This window comes from Glossina fuscipes, unplaced genomic scaffold, assembly GCF_014805625.2.
Source record: "Glossina fuscipes isolate IAEA_lab_2018 unplaced genomic scaffold, Yale_Gfus_2 150, whole genome shotgun sequence".
Lineage (NCBI taxonomy): Eukaryota > Metazoa > Arthropoda > Insecta > Diptera > Glossinidae > Glossina > Glossina fuscipes.
The window spans coordinates 1,553,263-1,579,027 of record NW_023998493.1 but is presented as its reverse complement, the minus strand read 5'-3'; the positions used below and the strand labels follow the sequence as shown (position 1 = coordinate 1,579,027).

Below are 25,765 nucleotides of genomic sequence, written 5' to 3'. Positions count from 1 at the left end.
CAAACTTGGTGAAAAGTCTTGCAAATTGGTGTTGAAAATGCTTCAAATCGGTCGCGTACACTGAGATCGTTTCTGCTTTCACAAAAAACAATAACATACGCGATAAAAATTTCCACCTGATTCTGCAGAACGTAAGTTTTTAAAGTTTTTTTTTTTTTAAATGAATATTGGGGTGTAAGAGTTTCGATCATAGCTGATTATAATTTTCTTACTTGTTTTAACTTAATTTCGTTTAATATTCAAAAAGTGTTATATTATGCTCATATACGTACGTATACATATGCAAATACGTTTAATAAAATGGGAAGAAGAAAGTGTACGAAAGAGATTGTTTATTACCACTAAATTGAAATCTGCGGTAAACATGAAATGAAGTAAAACTAAAAGCGATTTGTTCCAATTTCCTTTTGTGCATGCAAATGAACAACAAACATCAACAACTGCAACAGAAAACAGCTCGATATTGCAGCAGCAGATAAAGCTACGTTAAAGATTTTCTCAGTTTTATACGCTTACGTACACACTTATACTAGTAAACTTTTTCCGCAAACAAATTATACTTGGCAATAAGCACAAATGGAAAATGTTTTTCATTTTAGAGCGAAGGAAGGTAGAAAGAAAAAAGGAAAGAAATATTGAGACGAAGAAGTAGATAGAAATAGAAAAAATAAAAGTACTTAAGATAAGTTTCTTGAGCAAAATATTAAATATTCATTAAGTTAATCTATATTCGGCAAACACGTTTCCAACAGTACAACACAGACGCACCATATGCTGGGGTTAAGCAAACACACACATCTGAACAATTAATAGAATAGAAAGCATTAGCAACGAATGTCTTCGAAAATGATGGTAAAAGGTAAGCAGGACGAAGTGAAAGGACATTTTTCAATATTAAATATTGAAAACGATATAAAATAATTGCAAACTAAAGCGCTTAACTCAACTCAAAAATCAAAAAAACTAGAAAATAAAAAAAAATGTTAGACATGTATATTTGGCTGTGTTCGAATCTTCTATACCCGCCACCTTTATCTTATGCACCTTATCTATGCAAATTTTTATTGTTGTAATTTATTTGTGGTGGCCAAGAATCCACATTTTTTTTGCTTCTGTTTCAAATTTACACCTTTTATGGGTGTGTCTTTTGATCGACTTGTTCCGTTTTCAATGTTAATCTGCTTACAAGAACTTCCGATGTCTTCAATTTCATAACTTTACCAAAGATATTACGCATGCGGACTTCCTTAAATCGATTCAAAATGTTATGCTAATCAAGAGCGGGTACACTACATCTTACTTGCTGGGTGTTACAAACGTTTTGACGAAAAGAATATACTCCCATCCTTAGGGGGTGAATATAGAAAAATATGTAAGAAAATTACGAAAAGAATGTTTTTCTATGACGGACGTACTTCTTGGCGGAGTGTGTTCATTTATTTACAACTGTTTTAGGTGGACTTTTTAGATGTATTTTAGGCTAACACCTAGTAAGCATTGTCAGCTTTAGGATTTTCAACAACCTGAAAAAAAAGTTAAACTTGGTTTTCTAAGAGAAGTGGAAAAATATCTTATTCACTGTGTTGCCTATCGGTAAGTATATGATTTTTCCGTCATTGTCGTCCGTAGTTTTCGAAAGAATCGATGTCTATCGAGAATAAAAAGTAATTGGCGGATTTAAAGCACCGCGAAAACTATACAAAGTCTTCCGGTTAAAGTCGCGATATTGATATTAATGTAACCTTTGTCAGGGAAACCACCAATGAATTTCCCTATGTTTCGAAAATTATTCAAAATTCAATTTTTATCTTGGAGAGGTTTTAAAGTTTTCCTAAAATATTTTTTTATTAACACTGGAACTACCGGGCATATCATTTTGATCGACGTTAATATTCGATCTATAAAAAAATTTTTACAGGGCATGTAACACTTCAACAATTTTGAACGAGTTTTATTTGTGTGAGACGACATTCGTACGTCTAGACTCAGCTTTTTTTACTCTTACGCTAATTTCATTCAAGAGGATCATCTTGATCTCCCTTTTAGATAGAAAGGTGAAATTCGGCACAAACAATGATAAATGGCTTGACTCGCGAGGGCCTGCCAAAAAGGATGTCTTACCACCATCCGTAGGGATCTATTTGAAATTATATAATCCTGTAAAGTGATCGCGCGTTTATTTTTTATTAGTTAACGTTATAAATAACGTTATAAATAATAAATTTACTTATGCTATTTAGCACTTCGCTTGATTCGTGGCAACTAATTTCATTAATCCAGCTGCATAATGCTCACAATACATCACTCTGGATATAATTCATCAGATAATAGTATATTAATATCAATTCAATTTAAGGTTATACAATCGGACTTAATCTTTATTACCAACTGGATTGGAATATATGTATAATCATGGACTCCATATTACATCTTCTGCCTCGACTTAAGCACTTTTAGCTGGTTTGATAAATCATTATTAGAAGAATGAAACAGAAGGCTGAACTTGTCTTTTTTTTCTTCACAAAGGCCAGACATTTCAATTTAGGTGAACTCCCGTATCTCTGTTTGAGGTCAGCTAGTGCTGACATCGAAGAGTATTACTACTGTACGTTCCCCAAAGTAATTGGGGACTCTGAGATTATTGCAATGTGTCACATAATGGACTTATACCCACGAAACTATGTAAAATACTAACACTAGTTTACACTAGCGCACATGCACGCCCACAATAAAGAAGACACTGAAACAAACTCGAAGAAACAAAGGAAATTTTTTATATGTTTTCCTTTGTAACTGTCAATTCCGTGGCGTTCGTTAGGACCACCTTCACGTTCGCCCCGAAAATGGTTCCGCTCGGTTTACTAACACATTCAGAATTAATGATAAAACTGTTCTTTGAATTTGTTTCCAATTTAATTAAACACATATAGGTTTACAATAAATTGGGATCAAATTGAAATTAAACTTTCTTCGTTAATTGTGGACGTGTAAATAAAACTGAGCTGGATCATTTGTGAACCGAATGCCAATGTGCTTTTGACAATCACTTGAGTAGCAAGTTTTCTAAAACATCTTCAAACAAGCAAAAGTTGCGACGAAAATATGGAAAACTTGTCGGCCTTTTTTCAAAATTCTCTGGGTTTCTAATCTTTTGTGGGCGAGTATGTGTGCAGATCGGAACTTTCAATTCTTAATCGAGCACGGAGCCCTTGTAGTAAATGTTTCATCTTTTTACGACTCTGTCCATCAAAACCAAATGATTTTCACAGGATTTTTTTTGAGGCGGGTTTAGAATGTTAAGAGTAACTTGTACAGAAAGCGAAAATAGTCACGATCAAGCGGATAAAAAGTTCCGAGACAAACCTTCTTAAATTTTGTGCAGTCGTTAGTTACAGCTTTGCCTGATCTGGCTTCAACGTTATATACGACGACGCCTTCCTTATTGATCAATTTTGGGCACTTCACTTTGATTCCACCCTTAATCACCTTAGGTATTAGACACTGGTATGTATTTTAAAGGCTTTTGTTGAGAAAACTTGGCACAATATGTATTCATCAATCTATTTTTCATAATTTTCTATGAAGTTTTCCGACCTTTTTGACGGCATAGCAATACATATAGTGTCGAAAGAACGATATTCGTTTGGTAGCGATCCAATTATCGCACTTCTTCAACATTTCGAAACTGCGTGTTAGCTAAGCCATTCCTGACCTGAACAAGTGGTAATCGGAAAGCGCTATGTCTGGTGAGTACAATGGGTCCGACAGAGCTTGCCATTCGAGCTAGAACAGTGTATCCTTGACAACTCTTGCAACATGTGTCCGAGCGTTGTCATTCAAGAGGATGGCTTTGCATCTGTTAATCACCATTACTGGTCTTTTTGCAACCAACTATCGTTCCATTTAATCATCGTTTAACCAAAATCATCGATTTTAAGTATTGTGTGCATTGATATTTTACGCTACTGTATCATTTTCACCATTAGATACAGCTGATCAAAATACGTGCAAGGAGCTATTATTAACTGCAGAGAAACAATCGTATAGCCAGACTGCAGCAGTATATGATAAACAATTCTCTTTCAATCTCAGCGAAGACAAAGCATCACCTTACATGAAGCAACATGGGACTTTACTATCAGAGGATAATTTTTTAACCACATTGTAATGACTTGTGTAAAGAAAATATCATCGAATCGTAGTGGAGGCAAATGTAAAGTTCTCGAAGGTTGGTGGAAAGGCGAATGTCCTACCAAGGAGAAAATCAGTAAGAAAAGCCCCGCAGCAAAATCATATTGGACTTACTGAGAGAGCGTTTTCCATGGCGTACAGTACAAAGAAAACAATTCACGCACCGGAACTACGAGCCAAGTTCGAAGAAATAAAAAAAAAACACCGCAAAGAGACGAACGGAGCGTACTTTAGTGTCATAGAAACTATTAAAGAAATTAACCGAAAATTCTACTGGGTAGGATGCCGAAAATGAATAGCAGCAGATTCATAGCTGTAAGCAATGACTGACAGACTTATAACTTATGAAAATGACGCGCTCAATTTAGGTACTGGTGACTTGCTTGTAAAGTCGAGTCAAGCGAGTTGAACCGTAATGTTGAAATGGTGAAGACGAGAAGAAGAATTGCACATAAAACCTATACTACTCTAAAAAGTACAATTCAGTGATATGAATGTAATGCTAAAAGTAGTCGGATGAAAAAGTAGAAGCATAAGGAGCATCTTACCTTACAGCACATATATATATATATACATATATATACATATATATATATAACACGTATTTGTGTAAATGGTCTCGCTTTGTAACCATTTGGTACAGTGTGACTTCATAGCGAGAAATCTTTGATAGAGTACTTACGCAAACAAATACTGAGAATGAAAGTTCACACAGTCAAATGGTTGCTAAGGTAGCAACACTACACTTGTTACGTTAGCACAAACATCAAATGACGCTCGTTTGCCATCTAAGTCTCTCAGGTAGAGTATCATCCAATAGCAACATATTTATCATCTCAACAATGAAAGAGTATGGAATGTGTGTATTCCGTGATTTCATTGAGCGATATTATTCTATAGACGGTCAGAATGAGATTAAAAACTGTAGGAAGTTACGATTCTATTGTTAATCAATGGAAAAATACTCGTAGGGTTTTTGAAACAATCTCATTTTTTTAATCGATCAACATTATGATCGATGGACATTTTAATTCGTTTGTCGAATAAAGCAACCCGACCCCATATGGATATATCGCTCGCCAAATAAGCTTATGAAACGGCATATAGATGCGGCCGCTTTTGACGTACTCGTATGGCTTTTTAGGTAATACTAACTTTCAAGCGGCCTGTGTCAAAACTTCATGACAGTCCAACCATTGCTTTACAAGTTACAGTTGTTTTAGTAACATTCCCTTTGGAATTTTCAGAACAATTTTTAAAAAAGGCATTGCAATCAATGTTGTGGTCTTAAAAGAGATTATGTTAACGAATAAAGTCGAAAGTTTTGTCTAAAGCTTGTTGTTTTATTAGTGATCCCCCGAACTGACTTAGTGAATTGTTATAAATGTGCCGCAGGAATTGAAAATTGCATTTATAGAGAAGCAGGCGCCGAGATGAAAGCCTGTTGAATAATCATGTGGATACACAAGAATAATATATTGTTACGGAAGTCCCAAATCCAGTTCCTGCCAATTAATTGATTTTTCCACATAATAAATTCCCTAGAGGGGGAGAACTCAAGTGCATATTCGTGGCACGTCATGCAGCTGCCGGTCAAGGAAAACGATTAGTGGAAAAGCAGTTTAGCAGGTTAAAGATAAAGCTATGAACTTAGCTAATAGTAATATGCTTGTAAAAATGTATGTAAATACACTTGCAAAAGGCAGAGTCAGTCGGACAAGAACGTTTGAGTCGAAAAAGAATATTAGTGTTGAGAAGTCGAGAGTATTGCCAAAGTAAAATGTTAACAGTCCTACCCTTAAACAAATTGACTATAAATAAAGCAGTCTTGTAGTGAAAACGTACAAGTGTATTATTCTCTTAAAAAGTATATCCACGATCTAGTGACACGAACTGTATCCGAGAAAAGCGAATTTCGCAACAATACTATATGAATAATGGAAAACGTGTCATTAATCATTGAACACGAAATTTACATGTTTGGCGTCACTGAATAAGCATGTTCGATTGCCGAATGTTGTTAGATTTATGAAACGGATGCTTCAATGCATTCTTTGCTCTAATCCATCACCTAAGTAACTGATTTAGGAAAGCCCCAGTTCTCTTTATAGCAAAAAGTTTGCGAGTGCGACAGAAAATAAATAAAATGTATTTCTACTATAGTAGAGTCTTTTAGATTTAACTTCTTGCCTTGAGTGTTTAATCCATGCGGCAGAGACTTTCAAGCATCAATTTTCACAACAAAAAATAATTGTTTCTGTTTAAGAGAAGCTTGTTCTACGCTTTTCTTTCGCGTAGCATCCCACTATTGTAATTACTATTAACAAAATTTGTGACGGCATAGCTGGCGTCTACTGCGAACAGCATTTACATTTCCCAAGAAGTCTAGACGTATTTTTGGTACAATTATTGGCGAAATTGGAACACATTAATTTGCTCCATAACGCGTTACCAATATTTGGTTGATCCAATCTGCTTGCCGTGATTGGCAAAAAAAAAAAAACGCTGCTCCAGGTGAAAAAACACATACAGTGAGTCACATTAATATTGGATTTTTTCCATCGACAAAAAGTAAACGCTTGCTAAACTTAGTCCATTGTTTAACCATAAAAACGTTGTTTACTATTTTGTACTGGAATCCATATTAAAATATAAAAGAAACAAAAACAAAACATTATTTCAACAGATAAGAAAATTCAATAACGCGAACGACTCAAAAAACATAACGTTACTAATATTGGCTTTGTTTTATTTAAGGAAGGATACGAAAATAAAAAACGGCATATTATTGAATTAACATTCATTGGGATACCATTTTTGCTTATTAAAGTCATTTAAAAGTTTTAACATATTTTGTATAATTTTTCTTGTGTAGGAAACAGGGATCTTGCTCCATTTTTCTTGTACGGAAGTTTCACAGCTTGCACGGAAGAGATTGAGTGGTTTCGCAAACTATAACATAACAATTGCCATGCTCACTAGCCATGTAGCCATGTCCTTTTACGGATTTGGTCAAGTTTTAATACCAACCTACGTGCAAGGACTTCCTATGTTTGTGCCAAATTTAAAGTAGTATCTTTACAAGAGACCGGCAGACGGAGAGACGGACACTCTGAAGCTCTCTCCTGGGCGTTGCAAACGTTTCAATAAAATTAATATACTCCCTATTCTTCGGTGATTGGTATAAAGAAGATATTTTTTTACTTTTTTTCAAAAGTAGAGCTTCCTATGCAACGCTTGGTGTTCTAATGTTGTTTACCAGAAAATATTAGTGATATTCCTCATTGAAAGAGAGAGGAGGGTGAAAGATAAGTTAATTCGATCGCACCCCTATTTATTTATTTTTTTTTTATTTTATAAACAGTCTCTGGTTTTGTAAAGAAAATACATATTATGCGGACAGAAGATAACTTTCGTAAAGCATTGATCGCACACGTGATTTTGTGGTGTGGGAAACATCAATATAAGAAGACGTATGAAACTAAAAAATGCGTGATAAATATCTGCATTTGCACTTATTTCGCATATTAACTGCACACGACCAACGTCAAAATCAGTTCTCAATACCCCTGTTGAGGTAGGCTGTTAGAGTTTATCGTATCTTAGAAATAGAAACATATGTTAAAGTACTCACCGTGCATAAACTGTTAAGAAAAGAAACGAAAACAATTATGCCTTTTAATGTTCTATCCAGTACATGTTGTCAAATTTTTGCAATGTTCGATTTAATAGAATTTTTCAAAAATCATGCTGTCATGAGCTAACATCTGCTTTTCTTTCGATGGTTTGAAGGGACTTACCAGCAGTAATTGATTTTTTTCGCTGAACAGCTAACAAATATGAAATGAGTTATCGGATGATGTTGCAAACTTACTTCCATTTGAAATTTCATCAGGTTTCGAGAGAAAATTTCTCTTTTCTCTTACAATAAGTTATTTATTAAGATAAACAAACGCTCATTAAAAAAAGAGAACAAATCGAGAAATTCATTAAAGTATTTGAAAACAACTAATGGAATATCTATACGTGTTATTCTCAATAACTTTAGAAGAGTAAAAAAGAGATTCGATGATCAATTTTTCCTCAACCCTTTGAGTTATTAAATGAGTCGGAGACGGACTGCACTCAATTGACGCTTGGGACAATCATTGTTTATTCGTATATTGCCGTAATTACATGTAAGAAATAAGTCGATTTAAAACGGGTAAGGACAAACGATATATGTGCTACACTACTTCTCCGCGTAAAATTCTTCAACTTCTTCTTGGTTATTTATAATAAAATGGAAAATTGTACTTTGTCGTCATAGGCTTATCTTTCATGAGTAAATCTTGTAAATGAAGACGTCCAGAAATAAGCGCATGATGTGCACCCTTATCGTAGTGAAGTTATTTACAGATCATTATCTCGTATTAATTTTCATGTTAAGAGTTCAAAAATTTAATCTGGTCCAATCCCTTTCGTTGCTATAGTCTCCAGGCAGGTTTATTGCACCAAAGCGGACGGAAAATGAAAAATGGAACTTATTTTCATTATTCCGACTTTTTCAAAACAAGTCTTTGCATGGGGTTGTCTTAAAAAAAATACAATCACGTGTTCAATAGAATTCGTCCTTAGTCCAAAACTCATCGCCCTATTAAACTTAATTAAAATATATCGACAATTGCGTTCTATGAGTTGAGGACATAAATAGGCGGGCGGACATCAGACGAAGAGATGCATTTAAATCGATTCCAAAATAGATTTCATATCGATCGGTATAAATTTAAATGAATCTCAAGTTCTCGTGGGATACAACTATATTCCCTTTGGAATCATAATCACATTTTCGTCTTCTTGTTTTTATGCCCTAAATAAGCATGAGTACGTATGTATTCATATTAACAAAACATTTTCAAAACGCCAATGAAATAAATATATAATTATGGCCACTGTCAAGCTCTGAACATACCTAAGCAAGCCCATCTGCTCGCCTGTCCATCAGCCAATCTCTATGATACCTGTGATAAACATTCCCCGGAAATTCTTGCAAACAGGCTAGTATTGGAAATGGCCCAAATCGATCAAGACATTCCTTTCTGAGTTTTTATTCATTGTTCATTAGCTTTAAGATATACATGGTAAAAATATCCAGCCAACAATATTATAGAATATGGAAATTTAGTTTTTGTTTCCTTTATTTAATTTCTTTTTACATGGGGAATTTTTATACATAATTTAAGGCTGTAATTTAAGAGTAAACACAGCCCATTAAATACAAAAAAAAAGTGTTGTTCCCTGCAATCAAGAAAAAGAGGAAGTTGATATTTCTTCCGTAATGGTCGGCCCATTCTTTCGTTATGATTATGACGACTTTCAAAGAGCGTTAAAAAAACGTCATCGACTCTTTTTCTAAATAAAGTTTTGAGATGATACGTCCTATTTTAACAGTGCGACTTAAGGAATCAACTTATATTTTTGTATCTTTTCTCAAAAGTCGTTCATACCGATACTCGTCTTACATTGGGATTTACACATGATGCTTGAGAAATAAAACACCAAGATTTTATAAGAGAAATATCTGTTCATGTTTAATTAGTTGTGATATGTTTTTCAAAATATATACATTTCAATAATAAACCGACGAGCGATACCGAAATATTATTTCTTCTTTCCTGTTTTTTTTTCCTTTTTCTGTTCTTTCTTCTCTTCTTTTCCGGTTTTTTTCTCTTCTTTCCCAGCTTTCTTACTATCCTTTTCTTCCTGACAATCTTCCTTTTTGACTTCACCTTTTCCATGCTTTGCATAGTAATCCTTAGCCATTTTACAAGCCGCTTCAATCTCCTTAATGGCTATTTCAAGTAACGCTTCCTCCTCCCCATCAATATTAGGCAACGGATATATTTCTTGAACCCCGTTTTCTTCCAACAGAAATCTTGTAGAAAAATAATCGACATCTTCACGTATTTCTTTACATGGTATAAACGCCACATCCTTGACACTTTTCCTGCGGATGGCCTCGACAACAGAATAGCAGAATCTTGATGCGGCAACAGCCACCGACAATTGAGCGGAAGCCTCACCACATTTCGCATTCATAACATCCATGTCAGCCGTCCGTAAACGTTTCAAAAATTTGTCACGTTCTTCTTTCGTCATATTTTCCGAGGGTTGACGTACGCTTAACAAAGGTATAATAGTTTTTTCAGAGCGACCACCTATAACGGGCAATTGCACTTTGTATGGGTCCACATGCAAAAACTCGGCGTACATCAAGCGAGCCCGCATTAAATCTATGGACGTGCTGCCAGATAATTTGCGTTCATCGTATTGTTCATATTTTTGCAAAGCCAATGCGGCCAAAGGAACTAAAGTATTTACCGGTTCCGTAATAATGTGAATGAAAGGCTGTTTCTGATTAGTTTCCATAATGGCCTCCATAATTTTCATAACAATAGGAGCGTTAGCTTCAAATAATTTGTGATCGTCCACGTCTTCTTGTTTACGACAACCACATACCACAATCACAAATTCGCTGCAACTTACAGCATTATGCAATTCTTTATCACCGCTGTGAGCGAATACCCAGGGATTGTAATCTATATGCGATATGTCTTCACGTATACCTTCGATCTCTTCAGTATCATAAAGGGTCAAATTTACAACTCCTGAGTTCATTTTCATATACGTAGCCAAATGACGTCCGATTACCCCATTTGCACCAACAACGCAGACTTTGCATGGTAGACGAGCTGTATGCCGATATCGTTTCGCAAAGTGCACCAAACTAATCGGTTTTAAAAATTTTAACACGTTCTTCATTTCTTCTAGTATCTGCCTAGTATCGCTCGAGAATTTTTCAATAGAAGTTTTCTGTCAAAAAATTCGATGAAAATATTATTGATATACAGACTTTTTTCTTTTTGTATTATTCTGGTTTCCTTTTAAAATCTTCTTTTTATTCTATTTTATAATAAAAAACGAATGACATAAAAAAGTTAGAGTGCATTACATTCCATAGCCATTATCGAAGAGCGTTAAGACATTTGCATCACTCAGAAGGCAGAAATCACATATAAAATATAAATTTTTTTATAAGTATCAAATTCTAATTCAATCAATGTACATCTGTCTGTCCATCCCTATAAGGTCTGCGGCAAATAATCTTCTGATCAAAAGATTGAACAATCGCTTTAAAATTTGACAGAAACGTAAAATCACTTCTGCTTTCGAAAACATAGTGGGCTTTATTCGTTCCTTATAAACTACACAGATACAGCGACAAAAAAATGGCCGAACCTGCAGCAATACATATAAATTGCACAAGCAAAAGGAAGCTCCACTGATGCTTCAAAGTATATTTATTACTAGCCAAATACGGAGCCCACTCATTTGTCAGTGGCTTGGTGGTTTTGTGAGTTAAATTTGGCAAAAACATTGAAACTTATTGCGAGCGATTTGATATTGAAAATGTTCGAAATCGGTCAAAAGACCTGCTCAAAATACAATGTAAACTGAGTACGCCTACTTTTTCAAAAGATAAAAAATGTATTTAAACAGGTGACGGTAAACATTTCCATCTATTTTATTCTGTAGGTCGTCCCACAGTGTTTGTGAAAAATTTTACAAAACTGGCCACACCCACGCAATGTTAGAGAGTATCGAAATTTTATTTTCTGTGTGTATGTTTTTCTTAATAGAAAGCTGGTGGATATGAACGATTCGCCTACGTCTAATGTGATTGCCTTACCTTTTATTAATTGCTCCCATAAATCGAAAATATTAATATGGAAAAAAATTCCAGTTTACCTATATGTTAAGCTTTACGGCAGATCGATTTCTTTATGTAATTTCAAAATTCGATTTTTCAACTTAAATCACTCCTTAAATTTCTTTAAAAGTTAACTACTGGAAACTAATATATTCATTATCCTGAATGCTATAGCATTCAAATTTTAAAGCCAATTACAATTTATTTAACATTATATAACATTAACACAATAGTAATTATTTGAAAAATGTTATCTGTGTTGTCCTGAATGTTACAGCGTTTATTGTATGTATACATTTTATATTCTGAGCGCGCTTGCAAAGATTTCGGGTAGATCAGCCAATTTTAAAAAGAACGGCCTATTGTTGCAGCTCACTGAAATTTTTGGAATCCGTGAACGCGTTAATCGCGTGGTCGTTCCAATGACATTCTCTAGCTAAGCGCATAGTATTTTTTTGATTTGCTTAATTTAACATTTTTTTAAATTTTTAATTCAAATCGACTCCATTTGAGTGTACGGCCTAAAAAGCGTTATAAAAGAAATAATTGTTTTTAAAAAATTATTTAAAAAAATAATTTTATGACTCACAGTTATCAAATATTTAAGAAAAATAGGAGAAAAGTTAAAAAACCGGGAAATTGTTTATTATTTTTAGCTCCTTCCAACAAATGCTTCTTGAGAGGAGAGAGGAAACAAATTCGGATTCCCTTATTTTTAATAGGAACCCCTTTAACCTCCCTTATATGTCCTCTGTTAGATCTTTTACATATATTCAACAAAAAATATGAAAACTTACACCTTTTATCATCCGAAGGCTTATTTTCGTTACATGAGAGAAAGTTCCAAAATTGCTCCATCTGATGCAAATTTTTTACAATAATTTAGTCCGTGAAAATGCTATTACTGAACGATCTTCAGAAATTTTGAAAATTCCAAGTGTTTTTCATATAAATGTGTTCTTTAAAACAAGGTAACGCCCGTATTCACATCCAAGGAGCAAATAGATGTGCAAGCAATAAAAGGTCGATTTATCCATAATTCTATCGGCTGATATAAACATTCGCGCAAACTTAATGTACATTATATCGTAGATATATAAAAAATGTATAAAAAAAATATACTTCAATTAGTTTTACCTATATTCAGGAAACAATTATATGTGATTTCCTTTTACTTATACGCGTACGCGTAGACTAATCAATTAATTCACAGCATACTTTTCATTTCAGTGTATACATTTTTTCACCTGAATGTCCATTAGAAACAAGTAAGAAACCTACATGCGGTTGCGGTTATATCTTTTATATCCATCACTGTTATCATGAAAAAGAGCCAAAAAAGAAAAAAGAAAGGCACTTATATACTCTATGTCATTGGCTGTGCAAGATTAACTTTCTTTTTTTTTTTGTAGAATACAAGTGAAAAGTAAATTTGTTCTCACTTTTTGCTACATTGTAGCCGTGCCATTTGGCCGATCTGGCCCATTCTCCGACTCTCCTGCACATGCAAAGATGATGTCTTCATTTTTGCGAAGGCAATAATATTTGCCAAACATATACTACACAGCAGAACAGACGGACGTGTTTAAGTACATTTCAAATTTGATGGTGGTCAAGAATGTTTGCTTTTCTGAGGGTTGGTTCTGCCCATTAAAAATGTTTTCACAAAAAAACTGAAATTTTGTTATTCTCTAATATTAACTTTTTCAATTTTTGCACAAGAACTATAGTATCTCTCAAATTTTTATAAGTTTGTGGGTAATGAGCAAAAGACAAATGTCTTCCTTTTAGGAAATAGTCGAGTTCTCAGTGTACATGGTGTTTTTAGCCTATTGGTTTTACCAGCTGCAAGCGAGAACTTGAAATGTTTCTGCGTATTTGAAGCCGGTAGCTTCATTTTTGCAACTACAAGAATGTTCATAACAGACAAATGGACAGACGTCCATACACAGGCGATCCTGTAAAAAAATGTGAAACAAGGTAGTACCCATATAATAAACAAATTTTTATCAAATTCGAAATGCACGTAAACGTGTCTGTCTGTTCGTGTATCCATCTGCCCGCCTGCTTATCTACGTAGTGTTTATGATATGTATTCGCCAGCTAGAGGAAACGAAGATATTGCTTACAAATTTGTAAAAGAATTTGGAAGTACCTTAAACTTCATGGCGATCTTATAACGCCCACAGGGCTTTGCGATAACCACTTTTATTTTGAAAGTAATAAAATCAGCTTCGCCTATTCCATATTATAGACCATTAAATCCTAGTACTTGCACTAGTTTTGCCTTTTCAGGATAATGGTGAATGGCTATAAAGGATGCGGTCACGCCTGAAAAAAATTATACCTTACACCACTTGTGGTACAGGGTATATTAAGCTCGTGCGGACGTATATAACACCCAAAAGGTCTTCAGACAGTCCCACCGTTTATTACATTATATACGATCGGTTATAAATCATTTTCTTAATCGATCTAAGCTGTCTGTCCGTCTGTCCATCTGATATCCGTTCCTGCATTTTTGTGTTCAAGCTATAGGCCGCAACTTTTGAGATATTTTGATGAAATTTGGTACACAGACATACCAAGGCCCTAGGAGGAACGCTGTTGAAAATGGTTCAGACCGGTCCATTTTTTCGACTACTCCCCACATACCGCCCTATTCTGAAAATTGACCCATAATAGTAAATCGACAAAGAAATGTGTTTTAGTGAATAGGGACCACATAGGTCTATTTTTTGAATGCCACTGCATACAAGCATTCTCATGAAACGTAAATTCCAAAAAAGCCTAATTGTTAATTTTGTTGTTGTTCATGATAGCAATTAAATAGCACAATTAAGTGAACCTAATTTGAACCACGCGGGCCTATTTTTTGTACACACTCCATATAAGATGTTTAATGAAAAAAGTTTTTATTATTTTATGATGAAAATTAATTCATAGTAGCGTTTCAACAAAAAAATTAACGATAGGGAATCTGGATCACATAGGTCTATTTTTTTGGACCCCAACGACGCTATCACAAAACGCAAGCCTTCATATAGAAAAACAACGTAGTCTTCCAATATGCGGGGTTTCATGAAAAACGTGGCTTTGCATGAAAATAATCTGTACTTTTTGGTTTACTATTACTAAGACGAGCGAACTGTACTAACTTCACTTTTCAATTCGATTTTGCAATTTAACTACATGACTACCACCACATACATAAAACACTTCCATGTGTCCTAGTGAAGGATTAAAATATTCTATGGAAATAGCATTTTGCAAAGAAGTCCATCTTTGCTAAACCCATCTGAAAGAAGACTAGTTGGTTGCTTAAGTATACACGAATAATTACACTTTAATTTTTCTTTAATACTGTGCTTCTGTCTATGGACGGCAATTTCGCCCATTATTTTCGAACTATTGCAGCCGTAAAATTCTCTAAGTGACGTAAAATCCAAAAAACCAAAAAATCGTTGTTATGTGCGCTGCTTAGAAAACGATTTAGTATTACGACCTAGGAACACTGTGTTCAATTTCTCTTTGTTATATGAACGTTACTAAGATTTTAAAAACTTTGAAAAACCATTAGCTTTGCTTTAGTTATTTCTCCTTCATGCCACATATCGATGGGTTCATTAAATTGTAAACTTCGAGAAATCTAAAGTCTTTGGTTTCTTTTGGCTGACCAACTACACATCTGATGATACGTGCTGCTTTAAAAAGATGAAGCGTTCTCAATCATATTGACGCGTCCAATACATACAACTATACTTTGGCTAACATAACACTATCGATTAGATATTACATAAAAGTCCCGCTGTTGTCTGTTCGATTTCTGCAATTTACGTTAACCGAAGGATCAGCTTTCGTTGACGGTTCGCATCGCGCCACTATCTGTGATAAAAATTGTTATCACTTATACAGTCATGGTATGGCTACGTATTCAGCATTATTCTCTTACAATAAAAGCTCAATAACTATTTCAACGAGACCACTATAACCCAAAAAATAAAATTTTAATGTTTCGTGTGGCTTATCGTGACGGTTAAAAGGCAAGCGGATATCATTGGAGCAAAAGATAGAAAAAAAACAAATTATTTTTTTCTTCTTTGAAAACTAAAAATTAAATTATCTTAAGACGTGCGTCGTAATAAAAGAACGATTTCCTTTTACATATCAATGAGCACAAAACATCAAAGACAATATCCAAAAAGAATGCAATAAATAATTAAATCGTTATTTATTATAAATAAATGAATTGACACAGTAAGTCCTGGAAATCAACTAACTTACTTTTAATCGCAACCGTGACCGTAACTGCTTTTTTGCTTTTTCCTTTTTTGAACGTTATTAGATAGCATGATTGCAGAGCGGCTGGAAAATGTATGAAACATGAATGATGCAACGGAATAAAATAAATCCTTCCGATTGTCATAACCCAAGTTTATAGTGAAAGGTGAATCGGTAAATTTGTGGGTTAGCTTAACGGGAAGATATGCACGTACACACAAACAACGCTCAGAGGGATACAAGCATGACATTCAATTCGCTTTATATAAGCAATATTCTCATGAGTCGCCTCAACATATATGATGAGTACATGCTTGCAACTTGAAATTAGTTCTCAGTCGAATGTATGGGTTTGAGTGACTATACGAACATTTCACCGGTGGTCAGTGCGTAACAAACTTTGCCAGAGTGAATAACAATACGCTTTTCACCAGAATACCGGACAATAGTGAATTTAGAAAATAAAGCGCAAAAGTCTAAAAAGGCAAACAGCAAACTCATCGATGCCATTGAATTTCGCTTATTGATGAAAGCTTAAGATCAACGGGTCAAAAGTTAATTGATATTGTCTTTAAATGAAAAAAATGAATTCATTGCTTCGCTGGCTTCTAATGCTAGCCATACACTTTTTCATGATTACGGTTACTGCTAACATGGCAACAGAAAACATCTGCAAAGCAATAACCATAAGATCGATAGAGGATTTTAACAGAATGCAAAATTGCACGATAGTAGTGGGTCATGTAAGCATAGTCGAATTGTATTTCACAAAGGATATGTTAAAAACGTTGACGGCAGCGAATGTGGAAGAAATCACTGATTATCTGTTAATCTATCGAGTAAATGGTTTGGATACTTTGGAAAGACTATTACCAAAATTAGAAATAATACGAGGAGCCGATTTATTATTTGACCGCTACGCTTTGGTTTTATATGAAAATCGAGAATTACAAAATATTGGTCTAATATCCTTAAAACAAGTTCTGGATGGATCAGTACGTATAGCATCAAATCCGAATCTTTGCTTCACAGATACGATAGATTGGATATCAATAACTGGGAGCGCTACCTCATTTGTGTTGAAGGTAACTTTTTAGAATAACTTCAATCTATTTATAATATATAATTTTGTAAAAATTTTATAGAACAATAAATCGCCAAATTATTGTCCCACTTGTTCGAAAATTAAGCATTGTTGGTCCATTGGAAAACCCCAGCAGCAGCTCCTTCCATCAGCTCAGAAGAAATGCCGAAACCTTCTTGGAGACCGAAACTGTAAGGATACCTGTATTTTTAACGTCAAGGTAAGTTGAGATTTTTTGCTTTTAGAAAATGTTTAGCACGTTGAGTCTCAACAATTGCTTGGTATTTCATCTTTCGAGTCAGCGTTGTCATCTGTGGTTCGTTACGTTACCGCCATCAATTGAGTCAGTGAAGAAAAAGAGAACCCTTACCATATTCGGTTTAAGTGTTATATTTATGATTTGGGACGTTGGGGAAAATGAATTTCTGTAATCCTTTGAGCGATCTCTTCGATCCTTTCGACTGGCTTCGATAGCATGGCCATTTTAAGATAGTTTTGCTATTTTATTAGACTTCAGATGATAGTGGCTGCGCGCATCTCATATCCTTATCTAGGGTTTAGGCCAAGGTTTAAATACAAATTTTAAGAGAAATCTGATAAACATTGTAAAAAAACTTCTCGTCACCTAAAGGGGAAAAGAAAAAACCCAGTCTTTCGGCCTATAAAAACCCTTTTACAAACTATCAAGATTCGGATGAGTGTTGCTTTACCTTCGCCCTCTCCATAGTTCATGTTAAAAATTGAGAATAAAAAAAATTTTAGAACAGAATACGAAAGCATTTGCAAGTTACAATCTTACCATGTATTTTCACCTTACAAATCAAATTATCTGGCAGGAACAGCCAAGACTTCTCAAGTGTGCGAACAGTAACATAATGGTCCAAGATTGCAATTAATGCAAATGTTTATTCTCTCATATACCGTTATGCGTCAAAAAATCAATATTCGCGGGAAGAGTTTTTTTTTCTTATTTAATAGCAAGAAGTGTGTTTCTGAATCGTAATGAGTGATAAAAAAAACTAATAATATACGGCAATCATAGTTGCGACCATTTTCGTGCAAAGCGGGCGAGCCGTTTACATCGACGCAGAAGCGAACACTTGTGGCGCTAAATTCATGCTTTTTCTCCCTTCAATCATCCAACTCTCACTTACTGTCACATCGCTAAAAAAAATCACCGGCATGGCAGCACTGCTGACAAACCCCTATGAATATTTTGTAGCGCCAACCTTCAAAAATTTCACGGCAAGCTGCGATTGCTTTAGTGACCCTGCAATTTTGGTCGCTTTAGACGGTTTTCGCCTGACCGCCGATTTGACACCAAAGTTTAGTGACGAATCCATGTTTCAATTATAGTCAAAAATTGAATAAATCTAAGTTTGCAGTTCCCGATATTGAAAGTGTTCGTTAATATTAAACCAGTCACCTTATTGAACATGTACTTTAGCTAAATAAACGTGAATGTATCACTCCTCGGAGATGCCATGAACTGGGTCTAATACCATTTGAAGGAGTGTGTAGAGAGACTTGTCCCCCTAATCATCAAGAAGAGAACGATTCACAAGGTTTCCGAACGTGCAAAATAAATTGTACTGGAAATTTCATAGTTAATAATGAAAGCGATTTAAAAAGCTTAACTGATTGCGAAATAATTAACGGCTCACTAACCCTTGAACTGTTTGATAAAAAAAGTAAGTCTAACTGCTATAACCAATGCAAGTGTCGTTAATAGTAGTGTTCTTAATATCAATAAATCGTTTCTAGCAAAATTGATAACGCAATTGGAAAAGTTTTTAGGCAACATAAAAGAAATATCCGGATATTTGAAAATTCTTCGTTCACCTCAAGTGTTGTCGTTAAATTTTCTGAAGAAATTACACATCATAGGCGGCCAACAATTAATTGACAAGAAGTGCGTAATTCTTAAGTACAAATTGAACATTCATCATAAATGGCTAATTTTTTATCTAGATATTCTCTTTATGTGGTGGATAATTATCACTTGGAAGACTTATGGCAACAGAAGGTTGCCATTTTAAAGGGCCGTGTGTTCTTTCATCTGAATTCACGATTGTGTTATGAAAAGATATTGCAACTGCAACCTCAACTAAAAGATACATCCGTTGGTAATATAACAATAAGCGACGCGTCCCGCCATTCAAACGGTGAACGTGTTATCTGTAAGCAGTAATCCCTGTGGCTAATTTGCTAGATACTCAAATTGATTTTCCGTTTTTTTTTTTTTCCTTCTCATTTCTTTTTCTCCTTTCTGCTTCCTTTTCATAACTATGCCCAAGGCGGTAATAATGTTCATGAACTGAATGCTACGGTAGAAGATTACAATTCCAATTCAGTGCGCATCAAAGTAAATCCTATGCCAGCTGAGGACAAGGATGTACTGATTGGTTATATTTATTATTACAAGATTGCACCGGTACGCAACGTAACCATGTACGACGGTCGGCATGGCTGTGGCTACGATAAGTAATATCATAAAATTACCTACTTACTTAAAACAATTAAATAAATATTTGAAAACACTTTAAGCTGGCATATGGACTTTTCGGCCGGTAAGAATGTAAGACACATTTTAACTGATTTACGTCCATACACGCAATATGCTTACTTTGTAAAAACTCTTACTATTACGGATTATCATAATCAAGTGGACGCATATTCTAAAGTTCAATATTTTTCTACGTTGCCAACCAAACCTAGCCCGCCTGCCAAAATTTTTCATCGTCCTTTAAACGCTCAAGAAATTGTAAGTTATTAGAGAAATTAAATAAATGATATAATAAAAATACTATTATATTTACTGCAGGAAGTATATTGGTGGCCTCCCCGTTATCCCAATGGAGCCATAAAACATTATATACTAACGTTCGAAGCAGTGAACGAAAACGGCTATGGTTCAAGTAATTAACAATAGCTATAACATTCGAAACCTACTTTTTACAAACACATTTACTTATTTAAAAAATTTAAGAAAACTATCAAAAAATTTAGTGTGTGCGTGAGCTTTCCCTGCTTTCTGACAGGTAAATCAAGACAGTGGGTTACTGTCTGTCGACTTGACAAGATCCATAGACTTGTTTTTCTATGGTGTTTCAAACAATTTATGAAAATCAAGTTTTTCCACCGTCGTATAATTCCGTTAGATAGTAATAACAACTGACGACTGCTACGATTTATCAAACGATTAATGATCACAGCACCGTGAAATTCTTTGTTACTTTCCAGCTTCAGATCATTAAAATAACTTTCGTTAGTTTACCCTTAAACGCTTACAGCTTTTCAAGCAGTGGACTGATAAACAGGTTGATAGATAGGGAGGATGACGAGGGAGAAGAAATATAAACATATTGCTACATATTTTCCGCTGTTACGAATGCAATGGTTAACTTAGTATCTTTGAAATACAGTCCGTTGATCAGTACTAAAATTAATTTTGCTCTTCTTGAGCATCCGTCAAATCCCTGAAACGGGCCGAGTTTCACTAATCCAGTTTCTGTGTAATATTTTTGTACCTATCACCGAAGGATGGGGGGTATGTTCATTTTGCCAACACGCTTGCAATGCCCAAAGGGGTACTTGAGAGACCACATAAGGTATACATATTCTTGGTCAACATCAAATTGCGGATCAACTTAAGCATGTATGTTTGTCCATCTTTGTGATGTCTGTTGCAAACGTTCTCCCGGCCACAAACATGAAGCTGTCGACTTCAAATCTGGCAGAAACAATGGAAGCTCTTGCGCGCAGCTTGAAAATGGGCGAAATTGCTCAAAATCGACGCCTACAGCACCATATAAACAATGAACGCCTTCAGCTTTTATAAGGCAAAAATTGGTTTTGTGCTTATTACCCACAAACCATAGCAGATGGACTTATAAAAATGTGAACTTATATTCTACGGTCGATGCTGTAGTAGCTGTAAAAAATTGGAAAAGTTGACCACGCATACCAAACATTTTCAGAAACCGCGAAAGTGTATAAATTTTTGCCTAATTGCAGATTGGGAATATACCTGAGCATGTTAGTCTGCTTATCTGTCCGTCTGCCCGTCTGCAAACCATTTTCAAAAGAAATTGCAAATGATCCAAATCGGTCAAAGGATATATCTACAGCGCTCACGCTGTTAAGCAACAAAAAGTGTGAACATCTTTACTTTCCGTCCTTTTTGCTTGCTACGCAAAAGGAAAACACGTATAAATATTATTTTTATTTTGAAAGTGGAAAAAGCAACCGCCTCCTCCAATATCATAGAACACAAAAATTTATATTTTTGCCTTTGTTCATCTTTTTTAGGATAACGATGATATGAAGAACGGTAATCGGTATAAAAGATTCGGTTACAATCGAATATATGTATAATTTTCCTAATTGCTAATTCTTAAGTCTGTTTATCGAGTCCATTGAACCAAGAATACGACTAGATTTTTCCCTTCATTGCTGCTTGCCGCGCTCGCTTGTCAGATCTCGTATTTTCAACTTAATAAGATCTTGCGCATTTTTTCTAAGCAATGATCTTAAGTAAAAGATCCATACTAATGAAGTATAAAACACTTTACGAGCTATATGTACATCAGCTCACCCGACTGTAAAGATTACACTTTCGTTATTCGAACTTCTTTGTGTTCTTAAAATCAATTTTTTTTATTTTTCGAATAAGATCAACTGTAACTGGAAGCTTTTCAAAAGAATGTTGATGTCTAAAATAAGTAACAGATAAATAGTTTTATCTAATTTGCATTAAAGTTTCTTATAACCGAAGGTAGATCTATCCTGCAATCTACAAACCGTGCTAGCAAAATTAAACTTAAAACGATTATTATCAGAGATTGTCTGTCGGTAGTAAAAGATTTCCGAAGCGTCGTCATTTCATTTGGAACACATTTAATTAAATAAAGAAAACCATTTCAACTTACGGAGATGAGATAAAAATTTTGTGGATACCGATATACGTTGCTCTCTTGGGAGCACTTGAACGAGCACTATATCTATTTAAGGTCGAAAGAATCAAGATCAAAACATTTGCAAGAATTCGCCTTGGTCATGCTATTGCAACACACCAACAGTTACTTAAGAAATCTACAATTAAATAGTATCTTACAAATAAGCATACATAATACATTCGGAATGCCAAAACCCTAAAGAATTGTCAAACGTTTTTAAAAAAAGAGCCGATAGACTTAGTTGCTAGTGCTTATCATACCTTTAGGACTGGAATTTCTCTCTTCAATTTAAATAAACTATGATAATAATAATAATTATAAAATTTTCTCAGATTTCACATTGAAAAATTTCATTCCAACTGTACAGAAGGAGGACAGTGCTTCGGAAGTCTGTCAATGTTCAAATGTGCTTCCCGAAGAAAGCGGGCCCACTCCCACCGACGAAGGTTACTATAATAAAGAGCAGTTAATTTATGACGAAGCTCTATCAAATTTCATTTATGTACCGTAAGTTTGAATTTAATGGCTCAATTCATATTTGTTTGACATCACTTCACAAGATCACTTCAGGGCACCAGTTGAGGAACTCGAGAGTCGAGCAAAAGAACGCAACTCGACCGAACTAGTTAAAGAAAAAGAAAATTTTCAAAAATACCAACATCGAAAAGAAGAAGAGTCTCTACGAGAACAAGATACCGGCTCAGATCAGTTTCTCATACCAAAGCCGAAACCGATATGTCAGAACCCTAAAGCCACAGTACAATTTCAAAAGGAAAATCAATGTCAGGCTCGCGAATACTACGAGGGCAAAAAAATAGCTGGCAATAAACATTCGTACAAAATTACTGGCTTACAAGAGGAAGTACTTTATCGGATCACTTTAAGAGCTTGCGTTGATGGTCTCGAAAATAACTGTGGACCTACCATATCAATATTGGCGAAAACGTTTACTAAAGGAGTTGAACGATTTTTGCAAAGTATTAAGCAGTATTGATTATATTGCTTTTTACTTTTACCCACCGCGAAGCGGCATCAATATTTTGCAAAACATATTTAAATTGAAATAAAATATTTAATGGCAAAACATATTTAAATTGAAATAAAATATTTAATGGCAAAACAATTGAAAAAGCTACACTTACGAGGCGATTCTTTCAAGTGCCTTTCTTTTAATGCAATTAAATCAGTGGATAAATTGTGATATGGTTTGCATCTTCTGACATGTCAAACAAATATCTAAACAACATGTCAAACCGTTATCTGTGACGTTGATAGAGTTTTAAAGAAAGAATAAAGCTTGAATGAAAATTCAGAAGATAGGATGAGCCGATTGGAATTTTTGGAATTCTTTTTTGACAGAATGGTTTCACTTGTTAAAAATTACATTAGTCAGTTGCGTCTTCAATATATCAATAGGCACGATCTCATCTTTGTGCCAGAGCACAGTAATCTTGTCCTCATTCATTTCGGCTCGCTCGACTTCTGGCTTCGCTTGACCAAGCAACCGTCGTTCGGACTCTGAAGCTCGGATCTGTGATGATCCAAGTCGCATTGGTAGTTGGTAACTTGTTCATTCCACATTGGAAACTATTCTCCTTCCATTTTCTGCCAAATAACAATCCAGACATCCATTGTACCAAAAGCTTTTTGAATTTAAGGACTAATGCCATTGTAGCAATCTAAAAGTGTGTTTTTTTGACAACTTTTTTGGGAGGGAAAGAAAAGCAACGCGATAATAAGATGGCCATTACCCATATTTGTGTTATTTATATTGAAAAATGAAGATATCCGATTTTTGCTTGCGAGGCATCTTTTACTTAAGGCTTTCTGCTGAACGTAAGGTAGCTAGTCCAAATTTGACTTCGAAAAAGGAAAAATCACCTAATTTACTGTTTCTAGCTATAGATGTACATGGGGGATCTTGAAAGCATTGATTTTTGTGTAATTGGAGAGTATTCGAATTTAAATTTTTGACCAAGGATGAGGTAATCATTTGTTAAAAACAAATTGATTTATCGAAAGTCCTCTACATATATCACCATTTTAAAAATAGTGGAAAAAATTCAAACTTGTGTTTAAAGAAAAAATCGTAAAGCGTTTCGAGTATCCACTTACTTCTACACAAACATATTTAAGGCACCGTTATTGAATTTCAAAAAATGTTTTTTAGAAAAATTCGTGATAAAGTCACACCTTAGCCCGCCTATTGACGTTGTAAATAGCTTTTTAAACAGTCGAGTTCAGCAGAAATTAGTGAAAGTGATCTTTCTCTAGGATGAAGAAGTGAGGTTTCCCTGGGAAGACGGAAATAGGATTAACTAGATTTACGTTTATACTGCAGATGCGATACTATCTTGTTCGAAATAATGATAAGGTGTGAGGACAATGTTAATATGGATCCTTTCACCGTCTTGCGTGTCGTTTGGGTTGGTTTTTTAATTAGTCTAATGCAGAACCGAACTTTAGCACAAATTTTTTAAGAGTTATCCTATTTCGAAACAATTTTTGAATTGAGTACAGATATTTTGTTGCAAACTTTCATAAAAGGCAGCAAGAAAATAAATACCGCTCTATTCGGTAAAATCATGTTTAATTCAAATTTATTCCGCTGCAGGCACTGCATTTTGCAGATCATTGAAATTTTTATTTAAATTTTAGTTGTTTTCCTCAAAATTGCTTTTCAAAAAGCCCTATTGCACCGATCATCTCTGGATCTGTGAAGTTGAATCAAAAGCAAATATGGTTAATTATTTGTTTCCATTTAAATAGTTAAAGTAATTCGCTTCTATACTTATAAGAGCTGATTGATTTGATTCGTTTATTTGCGCGTGTTGAGCAAGAATGTTAATCGATTAACATAAGCCAGCTATGTAGCGGCCCTGTCAATGTGAAGTTAATATCCATTAAAGTACTAGATGGAGACAATTACGTGAACGCTATTCTTCTTGTGCCTACCCTATTATCGGTCCTACTGCTTAGCATTTTTACGCAACATAAATTTTCAAGACAAACGACGGGGGTCGCAAAACAGTAAGTCCAGGATCTATAATTGCAATGGTTTATACTACAAGAATTTTGGCGACGTTCTTTCCTGAAAATATATATGAAAATATATATATAAATATATGTATATATATATGGCGTAAGAGAGCGCCATTTAGATTCCCTCTTTTTAATATTTTGTATTTTTTCTAACTTGTCACATAACTTCACATAAATTTCGGCTCATCGGAGAAATTCTCTTTCTACTGCTAATGATAATTAATGAAGTTTATATTCATCTAATCGAGATACACACTCGATAATATTCCCACGCGAATAAAATGAGCCTACATTGATTTGGTGATAACTTGAACTGATTAACTGCAGATCTCAAAAGCTTTGCACCTGGCAAAGAAACGGTGACGTTTGTTAGGAAAACATTTCAATTTTAATACGTTTGCTTTGTTTGAAGAAGCGAAGCCGCACAATCACCTTGCGTGATGTAAACCTTGTCTGATT

At 34.7% G+C, this 25,765-nt stretch overlaps 2 protein-coding genes across 2 annotated transcripts; one reads left to right on the top strand and one right to left on the bottom strand.

The window, feature by feature from the left end:
• Positions 1-6,791: 6,791 nt before the first annotated feature.
• LOC119641448 (probable malate dehydrogenase, mitochondrial) lies at positions 6,792-10,992 on the bottom strand. Its single transcript, XM_038040138.1, has 2 exons — positions 9,921-10,992; positions 6,792-6,823 (listed from the first exon to the last, which is right to left on the bottom strand). The coding sequence occupies exons 1-2, from the start codon at positions 10,990-10,992 to the stop codon at positions 6,792-6,794; spliced, it is 1,104 nt and encodes a 367-aa protein (XP_037896066.1).
• Positions 10,993-16,699: 5,707 nt separating this feature from the next.
• Positions 16,700-23,258, top strand: LOC119641447 (insulin-like receptor). Its single transcript, XM_038040137.1, has 10 exons — positions 16,700-17,307; positions 17,368-17,526; positions 18,754-18,997; positions 19,071-19,218; positions 19,278-19,486; positions 19,604-19,790; positions 19,854-20,070; positions 20,131-20,224; positions 22,597-22,771; positions 22,835-23,258. Exons 1-10 carry the CDS (start codon positions 16,798-16,800, stop codon positions 23,256-23,258), a joined length of 2,367 nt encoding a protein of 788 aa, XP_037896065.1. The 5' UTR covers positions 16,700-16,797.
• Positions 23,259-25,765: the final 2,507 nt, after the last annotated feature.